Genomic DNA, 15,767 nt, shown 5'->3' with positions numbered 1-15,767 from the left:
GGTTTAGGTTTGAGACATTCCACGCGCGTTGTAGGTAGCAGACATGAAATCTTTGCTATTGCTGCAACAACCACTGGGCCATCCATAATTTCAACATCATCCAATACAGTAATGGATAATAAGTTTGCAAAGCATATCTCTCTATGATTTTTATGGACACATCTACAGAAGCAGGCCACAGTCTCAACTTGTTGAATTTCCTCCCTGGCAGATAAACTGCATTATCACCATAGTGGATTTTCTGCACTAATTTCCCTGCTAAGCTAATGGATTCCACATCCACATTTGTCATAAGCCTTGCAGGGTCTCTAATCACCTGCTCCATGGCCTGCTGTAGATTCCTAATGTTACCCTCCCTGTAGAGCTCTATCTATGTTCGCAGACAAGATGGCAGCACCTTCTCCAATATGGTGGAGGCCATCCGGCATCATCAGGCCACGGTGGCCCCAGAACATAGGCCAGTTATTAATAAAGCTAAAGCTTTGCTGTTGACAAAACTGCACCAGCCACCTGTTTAATGATGTCAGCCTGCTAAACGCCTCATCAGTACCCCGGGAGGGGAGGGGACCAGAGACTATTAATTGATGCCGACACATCTTTCTGGCAAGGTCTCTCTGTGTCCATTTTTGTGACCTCTGAGTGCTTCATCCTGATATCATTGGTGCCAACGTGAATAACTATGTGACTATATCTCATGTCATGTTCCTTAGTCTGTCTTTCCTTCTGCAGCATCAGCACCCTAAGATGGGATGCAATGTCGGGAGCTCTGGCCGCAGGAATACATTTAACGTCAGCCGGCGTCTGTAACCTGACTTTGCGGTTGATAGAATCCCCTATCACTGAAGTCCGGTGTTTCGGCCTGGAGATAGGAGTGGAAGTCACTTGTGGGCTCGGTAAATTCACATCAGGTAAATCCAAGGGGGAGAACCAATTCACAGTTCGCAGTGGCGAGTGTGATCAGGGTGCCACAACCGGGCACCAAGCCCTACGGGGCTTCCTCCGTCTAGCCACAGTCCAAAAACTGTCCTCCACAGCCGGCATTTCTAGGCTGATGCTAATGGGCTCTCTAGCCGGCCCAGCACTAACCTCATCTGGAGTGCCCATAACATCTAACTCCACTGCATTAAGAAGCTGCTCTAACTTTCTGACATGGCTCTCTAAGAGAGCCACCCTATCTTCCAGCATCATACAGGATTTATGGAGGGTGTAAAGTAGGTAAAGTAGTGTACTTTGTGCACTAGGAAATTCAAGAGTATAGCCAAGCAAGCACAAGCTAACCAATAATGGTTAAGCTATCCACTCCTAAGGCTCACACAGACGCAAATAAATGAATTAAAGTTCACAGCAGTTATACTGAAAGAGAAGCAGAAGTATTAGACATGTAGGAACAGTATATATATATATATATATATATATATATATATATATATATATATATATATAAACCACTCCTAAGATTAACACAAGAGTAAAGTACTAAGCTAAAGTTCACAACAGTTACACTAACAGTTAACTAACAAAAGTATATAAAAAAAAATGACAGCACTAATAAGCAGGCTACAAATCAGTTTTTAATTTTCTTTTACATTTTTATATGTTTGATATTTCATGTTCAACATCTCCAACACCTCACAAGTCTATGAATGTTTCCACTTTTTTGCTGATTTAAGCATCTTTTATGACTGACGCAGCTTGTTTAAGACCTCTGTGACACACAGTAGTGTGCAAAGTTTGTAGGCATCGCAGGGTTATAATAAAACTAGTGTTTGATGCCCCTCCCCAACCTTATTTTTTGTCAACACAAAATCAATTACAATAAAAGTGAATATGTGAGCTATGTTTTTATTCTATTAGAATACTACTACTGCTACTACTACTACTACTACTACTACTAATAATAATAATAATAATTCAATTTAAATATAATTCCATTTATTTTATTGGTATAGTGCCAAATCACAACAGTGTTTCCTCAAGGCACTTTACACCTTACACGTGCCCTGTGACCAAGCACACGGCAACAGTGGAAAGGAAAAATTCCCTCTGGATGTAGCATAACTTCAGAGGTAAAGAAGAAGAGAATGAGAGCTAAACAAAGAATCAGATGGTGGAAGGTGAAGGACAAAAACTGTTGCAAGAAATTCACTGAGCAGGTGAGAGATGCACTGGATGGAGGGGAAGCAATTTTGAACAACTGGAAAAGTACTGCAGATGTGGTGAGGGAGACAGCTAGGAAGGTACTGGGTGTGACATTTGGACAGCAGAAGGAAGACGAGGAGACTTGGTGGTGGAATTAAGATGTCCAAGAAAGCATAAGGATTAAGAAGTTTACCAAAAGAATTGGGATAGTCGGAGAGATGAAGAAAGTAGACAGTAGTACAAGAAGATGTGGCGTAAGGTGAAAAGAGAAGTGGCAAAAGGTAAGGAAAAGGCGTATAATGAGTTGTACAAGAAGCTGAATAGTAAGGAAGGAGAAAATGACTTGTACAGATTGCCTACACAGAGCTGGAAAGGATGTGCAACAGATTAGGGTGGTAAAGAATGGAGATGGTAATGTGCTGACAAGTGAAGTGTGTTGAGAAGGTGGAGGGAATATTTTGAGGAGCTGATGAATGAAGAAAATGAGAAAGAGAAAAGGCTGGATCATGTGGAGAAAGTAAATCATACAGGGTAAGAGATAAGTAAGGATGAAGTGAGGGCAGCTATGAAGAGAATGGCGAGTGGAAAGGCAGTTGGTCCAGATGACATATCAGTGGAGTCATGGAAATGGGCAGTGGAGTTTCTAACCAGATTGTTTAATAAAATCTTGGAAAGTTAGAGGATACCTGAGGAGTAGAGACAAAGTGTGCTGGTTCCTATTTTTAAGAACAACATCTGTTTTAGTAATCCGTCACTATCCATGGTACCCCCAATTCCTCTTTCTAATGTATTTAAGATTTTGTGCTTCTGTAATGTTAGTAGTGATAAATACCACTTCATCTGGATTTTGTTTGGAACTATTTCTTTCTCTGAATGTCCAGATGTTTTACTGCTGTACATGCTGACTGTAGGCTGTTAGAAAATCCCAATTCCTCAAACCATTTCACACCTATTCCAAAAGGGTGCCATTCTACTACGATTGCCCACGATATAAAAAAGTCCAAAAACAGGATAAAACAGCTTAATCCGACTTCCTAATAGGCCACATAATATAATCGAACAGATTTTATCTTCTAAAAATGTATTGAAAAATGTATTGTAAAATGTTTTGTAAAATGTACTGAATACATTAACTGAACCTAAACAAAAAAGTAAGTATATTTTAATAAAAGCAATAGTTGAAATGTGTTGGATTTACTAAAAACACACCAGATGCCCTTCATGACACAGCTCCACATTACACAAAGAAATGTGGCAGGGGTGGGGTTTGAACCGAGAAGTTTATGTATTCAAACCAAGTGCACTAACCACTTGGCCACAAACCCTACTGTCTGTACCTAAAATAATTCTTTAACTACAAGTTTGAATTTCTATCACAGCACTTTACAGTATTTAGTAATACTGTAGTAATGGGCGCAATTTGGTGGGGGATAGGGGGGACATGTCCCCCCCACCTTTTCAACCAGGGGGGACAGAATATGGTATGCCCCCCCCCCCACCTTCTGACATATATGTGTGTACTTGAAACATGCTATGCCAGTCTTATATGCAAACCGTGTCAGTGTTATGTGTAAAATCATGTCAGAATAGTATCTTTGTTTCTGCAAGTTTGTATTGTTAGCAGCATTGACTTGTTTACAACATCTGTGTCTTGTTTGTCACACTCAAAATTTTGTGGGACTGCATTTGACCAGATTTGAAACCAAAAATAGTTGCCTCTAGGGACTAGTGTCTACACAGACACACTTTGCCCCCCCCCCCCCCCCCCATTTCTAGTTCTAAATTGCACCCTTGGTAATATTGAATGCAACTTTGTTGCCATAATATTTCTGTGTCTGATTTACCCAATGTCCTGACCAAACTTAAGTTAACTTCACAGTTTACTTAAGTTTGGTCAGGATGTTAAAGTCCTCAGATACTTACTCAGATACTTAGTAAATATAAATCAGCTTTCCTTGTGAGATTGACTAGGATTTGCTAAATATATTTTGGCGATATAACTCATCATTTGGCATGGAATTACTAAATTCAGCACATTTTAACTGTTGCTTTGATTAACACATACTTTTTTTGTTTAAGTTCATGTATTCAATACTTTTTAATCAAAATTGTAGAATTTAAAATCTATTCAATTGTATTATGTGTCAATTTGTTGCCACAATTTTTGAGTAACCATTGGTTAAAGTTTTTACAGTGAAGTGAAGCACTGTGAATACTTTATTCACACCGTATCCAAGAAACACCACCTGTTCCTTTAATTTTATTGACTTTATTATTTTTAGATTATTTATTTATTGCAATACTATGCACAGCTAAACTACATAAATGATGACATCTGGAGCATCATGATGCTAAATTGTCCATCCAATCAGAAGTCCAGACATGAAGGTGAAATGGACATTGAAGCAATAATTTTCTAACTTGAATGCAAATAATGTTACAAATATTTGTGAATGTTATAGTCAAAACCCAAAGTGAATTGTTGAACTCAAGTACAGGAAGCTGACTGGACAAGATGAACAGAATTTATTATACAAATGTGCAACAGAATTTCAAAACATGCTGGAGCATGGACTCCCAGACCGGGCTGCCATTGAAACAGGGAGCTGTAGTTCGAAGGAACTAGGATTGAATAAGATGATCAGGTTTGGCCGGGAGGAATGGAGACACAGGAAACAAAACCAGGAAGCGAAGGTGAGGTGGTGACAGTGACCGGAACCAGGTGGCCGCCTGCAGAACTCATGAGGTGCGGGATCTCTGCAAAGGAGGACAGGTACAGTGAGTGATGTCATGGAAATGCCCAAGAACAACAGGCATAAGAACGCACTAATTCTCATACACACTCAGTAACTGTGTATGAATGCACTGAGCCTTGAGGTTGAAAAGGCTGCGTAAGAACACACAAACTATGAATATGACAAATGGGTTTCTGGCAACGATGGAAGTGTTGAGCCAGGGTTTAAATACAGCAGGTGATCATGAATAGGAGGTGCGGTGAGCAGCTCTGTGACACCCCACCTGGAAACACACAGAGGAAAAAAGGCAGGACCAAGCAGGGTCTAAAGCAGCATACAACAGTCCTATTGTGCAGAAAATTTGACATTTTGAGTTTATGTACATTGTAAGCTCTTGTTCAATCTGGGGTCTCATGCATTCACTGGGATCCTTGGGGAAGGGTCCTGGGATCTTGTCCTATCCTTTGGGTCCTAACACTTATATCAAAGAGAAGTCAAGTGATAATTTCAAATAGGTAAATCGTAGAACAGTCTTGTCAAACATAATACTACTTTGTGGACTGCATATTTCATGCAAAAGTATGAAATACAAAGGAGGCACACTCTGGTCAGCAACACTCTGGCTTGTTTTAAGTGTTACCATTGAGGTTTTTTTTGTTTGTTTGTTTGTTTTTTAGTACATTGTAATCCATAATTATTTTCCAACATGGTCTGCTTCACTTTACCCCTCCAAAAATGTAATATAAGATATCGTTAGATTGCCTGCTAATAATAATTTTTCATCAAATATATGGTATAAATTTTCCCCCTTTCCCCACCCTGCCCCTGCAGATGCAAGAAAAAAAACCTTGCAGTACTTCACAATAGTTTGAATTATATTCTCAAACAATTTTAATCATCAATCTGATGATCTGTGGAAAACATTAACCACAATACACTCGATGTATCATAGGAAAACATGCGTTTTCATCAACTGCACGTCATTAATTCATGACCCCCATGAAATTATTCAAATTTTTGTTGCTTTTTTTAACTCACTATTACTAACCCTACTCCTTCCCCCAACCCTAACCATAACCACCCCCCCTCCCCGCTTCACTTTTAATTCCGTGCAGCCATCACGGAATGAATTAGAATGAATTTGTGCTGTGGTGACAAAAATGTGGTGCGTTTCGTTACGATATCATGAACCAGTAGAATAATGTATATTTTGTGCTGTTGAATCACAACATGCCGTGAGACTGGGTTGGTACACCGGGGTATGAATCCTGCTCCTGCTGCCTGTCTGTGTCCTTCAACAACACGCTTAATTTATACTGTCTAACCTGTGTTGGACTGGTGGTCAAGGCGAGTCGTAGACTCTTACCTGCTTGATGCTACAGAATCCAGAGATAAGAACTGGCACCAAATATTTGCTCGTTTTGAAATGGATGCCTGTAACACATTTCAAAAAAGCTGGGACAGGGCATCAAAAGACTGGGAAAGTTGATGAATGCTCAAAGAACACCTGTTTGGAACACCTGTCTGGAACAGGTTAATTGGAAACAGTTGAGTGTCATGATTGGGTATAAAAGGAGCATCCTATACGTCAGTGCTCGCCCGTCACACACACAGCAGCTCATCATTTGGTGTTCCTTCAGAGGTGAGCCTTATTACAATCTGCACACCTGTCTTTCATCTTCTCATTACATGTCCCTATTTAAATAGGGACATGTAAGAAAGAAAGCATTATTCAGCGTTTCATTTAAAGTATTTAAGTAAAGTAAAGATCGGATTAGCCATGAAGCTAACAGCGGCCTACCCAGGCCGGCGGCGTCGGCAGAGGTGAACCACCCAGGCCCGCGGCGTCAGTGGAGGCGATCCATCTAGGCCCGCGGCGTCGGCGACCCACCCAGGTCCGCGGCGTTGGCAGAGGTGAACCACCCAGGCCCGCGGCGTCGGCGGAGGCGATCCATTCAGGCCCGCGGCGTCGGCGGAGGCAATCCATCCAGACCCGCGGCGTCGGCGTCAACGATCCATCCAGGCCCGCGGCGTCAGCGATCCATCCAGGCCCGCGGCATCAGCGTCGGCGATCCATCCAGGCCCGCGGCATCGGCGGAGGCGATCCATCCAGGCCCGCGTCGGGGGAGGCGACCCATCCAGGCCCGCGGCGGTGGGGGAGACGATCCATCCAGGCCCGCGGCATCGGCGGAGGTTAACTAACTCCGCTAGCTATCGGCTATCCTAAAGCTAAGTCACTCTACTTGTCATCATGTCACCTAAAAGAACCCCATTAGCGGAGGAGAATGAGGACATTAGGAAGGCACTCAACTTTCTTTCACATGAAGTCTGTGAGATCAAATCAAAGCAAGACAAGATTTTGCAACTTGTGGAGGAAGTTGCAAAATTACGGGCGCAGGTCGAGTAGAAGGACAGGAAAATCGCAGCCCTGGAATGAAGAGTGGATGATTTGGAACAATACTCAAGAATAAATGATGTTATTGTGACTGGGTTGAAGATAAAACCGCGGTCATATGCGCACGCTGTGACCGCAAACAGTGTGGACAGAGCCGGCGAGCTGGAGATGAGCTCCGCGGAGCAACAAGTGGCAGCTTTTCTCACGACCAGAGCCATTCATCTGGACGTGGACACCATCGAGGCTTGCCACGTTTGTGAGCAGGAAAAACAAAATTGCACTAATGAAACAAGGGAAAAAGCTAAAGGGTACGAATGTTTATCTGAACGACCATTTAATAAAAAAGAATGCTGATATTGCCAAGAAAGCCAGATATTTATGGAAACAAAATAAAATACAGAATACGTGGGTTATGAACTGTAAAGTATACATTAGGTACGCCTGAGGAAGCTAAGGTATTAGTTATCAAAGACATAGAAGAACTGAATAAATATGAATGAGGATAAAACTGGCTTTTTTGTACTGGTTTTGGGTTGATTGTGATTATTGATAAAAATCTATAGATAACATAATGACCATTGACAGTGATCAGTTTATTTCAGCCCAGGAGCTCGGTTTGGAAACATTTACTCACTGTAATTCTGCTTCCCACCCCTTTGGACTTGAAATCGAACCTAACTCCTTTTTCACTGAAAAAATAGTACGGCAATGTAATTATTTTACAGAACAACAACTAAAAGAGTATAAAATTAACAATGGGGCCTTTTCAATTATACATTTTAATAATAGAAGTCTTCTTCAAAACATGTCCAGTATAAGTGATTGTTTGTCAACAACCAAATAAAGCTTTTCAGTTATTGCAATCTCAGAAACATGGCTAACGGATGATAACAAAGATTTAGTACATCTGGACGGTTATGCATTGTTTCTAGTGAATAGGCAGAGGAAAAGGGGCGGAGGCGTAGCACTTTATGTAAGGTCTGATTATAACTGCAAACTTGTTAACAATATGTCATTTACAGTGGACAATATTATGGAATGTGTTACTGTGGAAATCATAACCATGAATTCTAATAATATCATTGTTAGCTGCATATACAGAGCTCCTGGAGCAAACATTGATTCTTTTGAAGAAATAGTTATGGCAACATATAAATATAACAAAATCAATAGAAATAAGTATTTATTTGTCTGTGGAGATTTTAATGTAGATTTTTTGAATCCTCACAATCATCCACAAACCACCTCTTTCATAAATTCCTTATACTGTTTAGGATTATTTCCAACTATCACTCATTGAAGCAGAATCACTGTTAACTCTACAACCCTTATTGATAATATTCTATCTAATGCTATATCTGGTAATCTCACAGCAGGAATTTTGGTAAGTGATATTAGTGATCATTTGCCAGTTTTCACTGTGTTTGCATCACAGGGTCATAGTAGTAGTAATCACCAAAGTGAACTAAAAACCTTGAGGAGAACAGTAACACCTGTAACCATTGATAACTTTAGGGAGGAATTATTGCGCCAGAACTGGGATGAGGTGTATGTTGATGATGTTGATGAATATTATAATGCTTTTATTTCAACTGTCTCCAGGTTATATGACAAACATTGTCCTCTTGTTAACATAAGGCACAGAAATCGATATTGTCACAAACCATGGATAACTAAGGGACTTCAGAATGCATGTAAAAAGAAGAACTTGTTGTATAAACAATTTATAAAATTAAGAACAAAGGAAGCTGAAACTAAATACAAAATATATAAGAATAAATTAATATTATGAGATTTTCTAAGAAAAGATATTATAGTGAGATACTGGGTATAAATAGAAACAACATCAAAAACACATGGAATATTATAAATGAAATAATAAATAAGAGTAAAAATGTTAGAGATTATCCTTCATTTTTTCATTTAAATAGTAACAATATGATTGACAACAAGTCTATTGCTAATCACTTTAATGAATATTTTGTTAATGTTGGGAAAAATCTTGCTAGTAGTATTGACTCATCGAATAACAACTTCTGGGTCAATAATACATCATTTAATAAATCTATGTCAATGTTTATTGGTGGCACTGATGAGAGAGAAATAATTGACTTGATGTATGGTTCCAAAAGTAAGAAATCAACTGATTTTAACAGTTTGGATATGGCTTTATTGAAAAAAATTATTGATTGTATAGTAAAACCTTTCAATTACATTTGCAATTTGTCACTGAGCACTGGTACATTTCCCTCTCAAATGAAAATAGCCAAAGTAATACCTCTGTTTAAATCCGGCGATAAACACACCTTTTCTAATTATAGACCCATTTCACTTTTGCCACAATTTTCCAAAATTTTTGACAAAATTTTGCTAAGAGACTGCAGGAATATTTATCAAAATACGGCATACTCTGCGAAGAAAAATACGGATTCAGAAAGTCTCGGACTACATCACTTGCTGTGATGGATTTGGTGGAAAATATAGCGACTGCAATTGATAATAAACAATACACATTAAGCATTTTCTTTGATTTAAAGAAAGCATTTGACACAGTTAATCATGGAATACTATTATCTAAATTTCAGCAATACGGAATCAGAGGTCTTGCATATGATTGGATTAATAGTTATTTACATGGTAGATTTCAGTATGTTCATTTTAACAATATCAATTCTGAACTCCGGGAAATTACGTGCGGTGTGCCACAGGGATCAGTATTGGGTCCATTGTTATTATTACTGTATATTAATGATATAAGCTGGGTGTCGAGATCACTGAGGTGTGTCGTCTTTGCTGATGACACAACTGTGTTTTGCAGTGGTGCTAATGTCGAACAGCTTCTGGACATGGTGGAGAATGAATTGGGAAAGTTCAAGGCTTGGTTTGATGCCAATAAATTGTCACTCCACCTTGGGAAAACTAAATGTATTATATTTGGACATAAACAATTACCTACATTTAAAAATTTGACTATAAACAATACAGAAATAGAGGTAGTAACAGAGAATAAATTCCTTGGTGTTATAATTGACAATAAACTAAGTTGGAAAGTACATATAAACTATATTAAATCAAAAATGTCCAAATCTATCGCCATTTTGTATAAAGCCAAAGACATACTATCAGGGGAAGGGTTACTTACTTTATACCATTCATTAATAGCACCATATATGACATATTGCATTGAGTTGTTGGGAAATACTTATAAATCAAACACTAATCAAATATTCCTTCTACAAAAACGAGCCATACGTATCATCTGCAATAAACACTTTCATGAACCAACTCATTCCCTATTCATTTCTTTGAATGTAATAAAATTTAGAGATATGGTGGAGTACATTACACTACAGATTTTGTTTAAAGCAAAAAACCAAGCCTTGCCGAGACATGTCCAGAGGCTGTTCGAACTGTGGGATTCTGAGTATAGTTTACGTGGCTGTGTATTATTCAAGAAACCATTAATTCGCACCAATGTAAAAGGTTTTTGTGTATCTGTGACAGGGGTGAGGATGTGGAATGAGTCTCCTATTGAGATCAAAACGTGTGGTACTCTGGCATGTTTTAAGCAACTCTGCAAAAAAGTAATTGTTTCAAAATATTGTAGTGGGATCGTCGTGAAGTGACTGTGTCAAATATGTAATGTTTGCTTGTGTGGAAGTATATATGCTTAGGTATATGTGGGTATGTCCTGTAATATGACTGGGAAGCGTATATGATGGTATATGTATTGTACAAGTATTTGTGTGTATATATATATGTGTGTGTATATATATATATATATATATATATATATATATATGGAAGTGTGTGTGTGTATATATGTGTTTGCATACGTGTGTGTGTGTGTGTGAATATAATTAGTAGTGAGTGTATTTATTGATTTCGTGGAATAAGGGGTGGGTCTTGATAAGTTATGCTTTTACCCACCCCCTTTCGGTCACATGGGTTTTGATTTTGGTTAGTTTTGGACTGTTGTGTTTTGTTTTCTGTTTTGCTGTATTGTTTTGTATTTGTAAATATTGTATTTCTTTTTTTATTCAACCATGTGTCGAAATAAAATAATTCAGTTCAATTCAATTCAATTCAACTTTCTACATGTAAGTGGCAAGGCTGAAAACCAACATTGAATGCCTGTGACCTTCGATCCCTCAGGCGGCACTGCATTAAAAACCGACATTGTGTAAAGGATCTTACCGTGTGGGCTCAGGAACACTTCAGAAAACCGTTGTCAGTTAACACAGTTTGTCGCTATATTTACAAGTCCAAGTTAACCCCTTAACGCCTATTGTCGCATATATGCTACAATATTTGACTCAAATATGCAACATACCAAATTGACCAGTATGCCTGTTGTCGCAAATTTGCAACATACCATTATTATTATAACATTATAACATAAAGTCATTACCAAAATACCAAAATTACTATTTATTTTTGTGCAAAAGTGAAATTAATAATCACAACATTATTTACCATCTACTTAAAGGCAAAACACACACAAAACATTTTTTTATATACAGCTATATAAATTCAGGCGTTAAGGGGTTAAGACCCTGGACTGTTGAACAACTGAAGTCGTACATCAAGCAAAAATTGGGAAAGAATTCCACCTACAAAGCTTCAACAATTAGTGTCCTCAGTTCCCAAATGCTTATTGAGTGTTGTTAGAAGGAAAGGTGACGTCGATTGGTCACAAACAGTCATTCATGTCATCAGGAGAGTCATCAGGAGAGGCGTCAGTCCCATCGTTAGGAGGGACAGCTGCCCTGTCATTAGGAGGGTGCTAACTAGAGCACAATTGGTGCTAATTAGAATAATTGTTAGTCACTAGCCAATAGCAGTCTGCCTTTTGGTAGGAGGGGTCTGGTTAGGTTTAAAATTCCAACTTTTGCTGGCTTCTGTTATTCCTCTCTACAAGAGTCAAGACAGAATCAGACTACAGGAGCAACATTTTTAGCTGAGGTAGCATCTGCGATTAGGTGAAACGTCCTCACATCAAGCCCAGTCCAGTCGAAGATTCAAGCTTCTCTGCTAAGGAAAGGTGATGTAACACAGAGGTAAACATACCAGTGTCCCAGCTTTTTTGAAATGTATTGCAGGCATCCATCGCAATATCAGCAAATATTTACACAAAAAAGTTTACGAGTTTGAACATTAAATATCTTGTCTTTCTGGTGTATTCAATTGAATACAGGTTGAAGAGCATTTGAAAATCATTGTATTCTGTTTTTATTTAGATTTTGCACAATGTCCCAACTTCAAATTTAATTGGATTGTATTTTTATGTCAAATTTGGCAATTTGTGTGTTACCATATTTTCCTTTCAATGAAAAACAATCATGAAATTAATCTAAAAAGTGAAACTAATGACGTAAACTATGAAACAGGTGTAGAAAAACAGTGCCATACTGTAGAGTTTTGCAAAACTTGAGTTAGCTCGAGACAGTTTGATTAGGATGGATAGGACACTATTAACTCAACTCATAATTTGCTTCATAATTGATCAAAACTGAAGCATTTTTAAGTTTTAAACCCTATACAAAGTGAAATTGCCAATTTTCACCATTTGTGCTGTTTTTTTTTTTTACCCCATAACTTCATAACCATCATCGATAGATAGCCATAGCCATAGATAGCCCAAACTACAGATTTTTGGAATTGCTATAATTAGAACAATAATGTGACATAGTTTTCAATATGACTGCAACATTTTTAAATGTTGAACCCTTTGTTATCCTTTATTGACCCCTCCTGTCTGCAACTGTGTCCTGGGATGGCAACAATACATAAATATTAACTCGGATATAATGAGTAAATTATATTGCCTATTGCCAGCCTTGGTGGTAGTGACACACCCATTTTCAAGCATCTGGCCTAAGGACGAGCACCTGTGTTTTGTATTTCAGACACTGTCAGGTAAAAGGTCAGGATGAGGCCTTCAATGCTTTGTCATTTTAAGGTGGTGGAGAATTTGGGCAACCATTTTTTTTCCAAGACCCTGTTTTGTGACTGACTTAATGGAGCAATTATGATTTTAAAAGATAGAGCCGTGTGTTATCAGCAGAGAAAGTGCTGCACAAGTGCTTCTCCTGCAACGTTATCAGTTTTTCCATCATCAAGCTTCAGCACGCAAACAGCCGAGCGGGGGGAGCAGAAAAGGCGCGAGCAGAGTGTCATTTCCAACTATCACATTTAGCAGACAGATCTTTGCTCACTGTTTATGCACAGTGACATTTGGGTGATGTCTCATATGTGTTTTGTGGGGAATGTTTATTTTTGCACAGGGTGAGGGATTTGTGGGGCATAAAACAGCAGACAGTATCTGCAGCAGGCAGCCTTGGTGCGCGGCCGTGAGTACAGCTGAGGCTTGTCATCGAGCTGTGTAAACTGTGTTCTAATTGCTCCCCTCTGGGCTTTACCTCTCAGTTCCTGATACAGCTCCCACTGATGTTGGAGGTGGAGGCGGCACAAAGTCTGAATTAGTGATAACATGGGAGGTAAGTCATCTGTCACATTTTACTGTTCTGTCCTTCGTGGAGTAATGGTTAATTGTGCAGAATTGAATGGAGCAATTTTATGACCCACATTAGAGGGAGGCACCTCTCCTCCGGCTTCGTGCCATTTTTCCCTCCAAACGTGAGTGTAGCCAGGAGCACAGGGCACTTCCTTTGAAGGGTTTTGCACTTTAGCTACAATTACATTACTATGACAGAGGAAAAGATAAGGTAAAAGGTGTGCAGAAGGTGTCGGTGTGTAACCACACAAGCTATTTTGGGCTGCACAGAGACGGGCCTGCCTGTTTCATCATCTGTATGCATTTTAATATCACTATAGTTTTGTGTTTCGCTCCCAGCCCGTGCCCGAGGAACTGCAAAACGGGGAGGGCTTCGGCTACATCATCGCCTTCAGGCCAGTGGGCGCCGTCACGTGGACGCGCGCAGTCATCTCCATACCTGGCGTGGCGTGTTATGCATTCCGCAACGACACCATCCCGCCCTTCTCGCCATTTGATGTGAAAGTGGGGGTGTACAACAACCGTGGGGAAGGGCCCTTCAGCTCCATTGCGACTGTCTACTCAGCAGAGGACGGTACAGTACCAAGAGTAATGCTTCAATAAGCTCTAATATGTCCACTGTGACCTTGAATAGTAATGATGAAATGATTCCTTCCCTCCCTCTCAAGCTGGAATGTCAAATTGATATTAGTTATCGTGCTGGTAGATTGCAGGAAATCCTAGCCGACACTTAGCACACGGCGCTGTCAGTAAGGTATCCTGTTAATTGAATTTGCTGACCAGATAGTCTTCCCTTATGTCAGTCACACGTCCCATTAAAGGAGAGCGAGTAAAATAGCTGGTGTGTTCTGTGGCTTATTATTGCTCTCTATGTGTGTGTGTGTGTGATGTTGGATGATTCTCACCAGTGCTTTATTTCTGCAGTCCCCAGTGTGGCCCCTAAGAGGGTTGAGGCTGGAAGTGTGTCTGCAGAGCAAGTTGAAGTGATCTGGGAAGCGCTCCCTGCCCTCCCTGAAAGAGTTCTTGGATATGAGGTTTGTTATGACTCACTGCATCGACTAAACAGAGATGGAAAATGTCTTTATTCTGCTTTACAGATACCATACTAACCTTCCCTTGCCAAAAAAAAAAAAAAAAATCAATCTTTTATTCTTACTTAAAGGGCATATCTCACCCCAGTCAACACTATCTTTTAAAAAATTATATACCACATTATGAATCATTGCTTCCAAAAATAAAATTACCCATACGGCATCTGAAAAATGCAAACAGATTCAGAGGTATTTTTAGCCGTAAAAGTGACGTAACCTCAGGTGCTGAACACCATGTGTCTGAAGGTCACTCCACCTGTGTCCACATCATGACTTACTTGAGTATGCACAGTCAATCTGGGTTTAGTCTCCAAATATAATATGGTTTTAATATGGTTTTAAAACAAATCTGTGCATTTTGTGAACAACAAATGTATTTGAAACCTGCGGGGTATTCAGATACAAACTAAACAACATTGCATATGAGGTCTGTCAATAAAGTATAGGTCCTTTTTATTTTTTCAAAAACTATATGGATTTCATTCATATGTTTTTACGTCAGACATGCTTGAACCCTCATGCGCATGCGTGAGTTTTTCCACGCCTGTCGGTGACGTCATTCGCCTGTGAGCACTCCTTGTGGGAGGAGTCGTCCAGCTCCTCGTCGGAATTCCTTTGTCTGAGAAGTTGCTGAGAGACTGGCGCTTTGTTTGATCAAAATTTTTTCTAAACCTGTGAGGCACATCGAAGTGGACCCGGTTCGAAAAATTAAGCTGGTTTTCGGTGAAAATTTTAACGGCTGATGAGAGATTGTGAGGTGATACTGTCGCTTTAAGGACTTCCAACACAGCGGGACGTCACGCAGTGCTCCCAGGTGCCGTCGTCAGCCTGTTTCAAGCTGAAAACCTCCACATTTCAGGCTCTATTGATCCAGGATGTCGTGAGAGAAC

At 39.6% G+C, this 15,767-nt stretch overlaps 1 protein-coding gene across 1 annotated transcript in view; it reads left to right on the top strand.

Moving 5' to 3' along the window:
• The window catches only part of cntn3b (contactin 3b), a 519,637-nt gene that overhangs the window by 441,877 nt on the left and 61,993 nt on the right, over positions 1 to 15,767 (top strand). Inside the window, 3 exon segments of the mRNA XM_034167483.1 lie at positions 13,699 to 13,769; positions 14,126 to 14,360; positions 14,711 to 14,820. Coding sequence (XP_034023374.1) covers positions 13,699 to 13,769; positions 14,126 to 14,360; positions 14,711 to 14,820 — 416 coding nt within the window.

Source organism: Thalassophryne amazonica, chromosome 3 (genome assembly GCF_902500255.1).
Source record: "Thalassophryne amazonica chromosome 3, fThaAma1.1, whole genome shotgun sequence".
Classification (NCBI taxonomy): domain Eukaryota; kingdom Metazoa; phylum Chordata; class Actinopteri; order Batrachoidiformes; family Batrachoididae; genus Thalassophryne; species Thalassophryne amazonica.
This window is presented reverse-complemented; position numbering and strand designations above follow the sequence as displayed.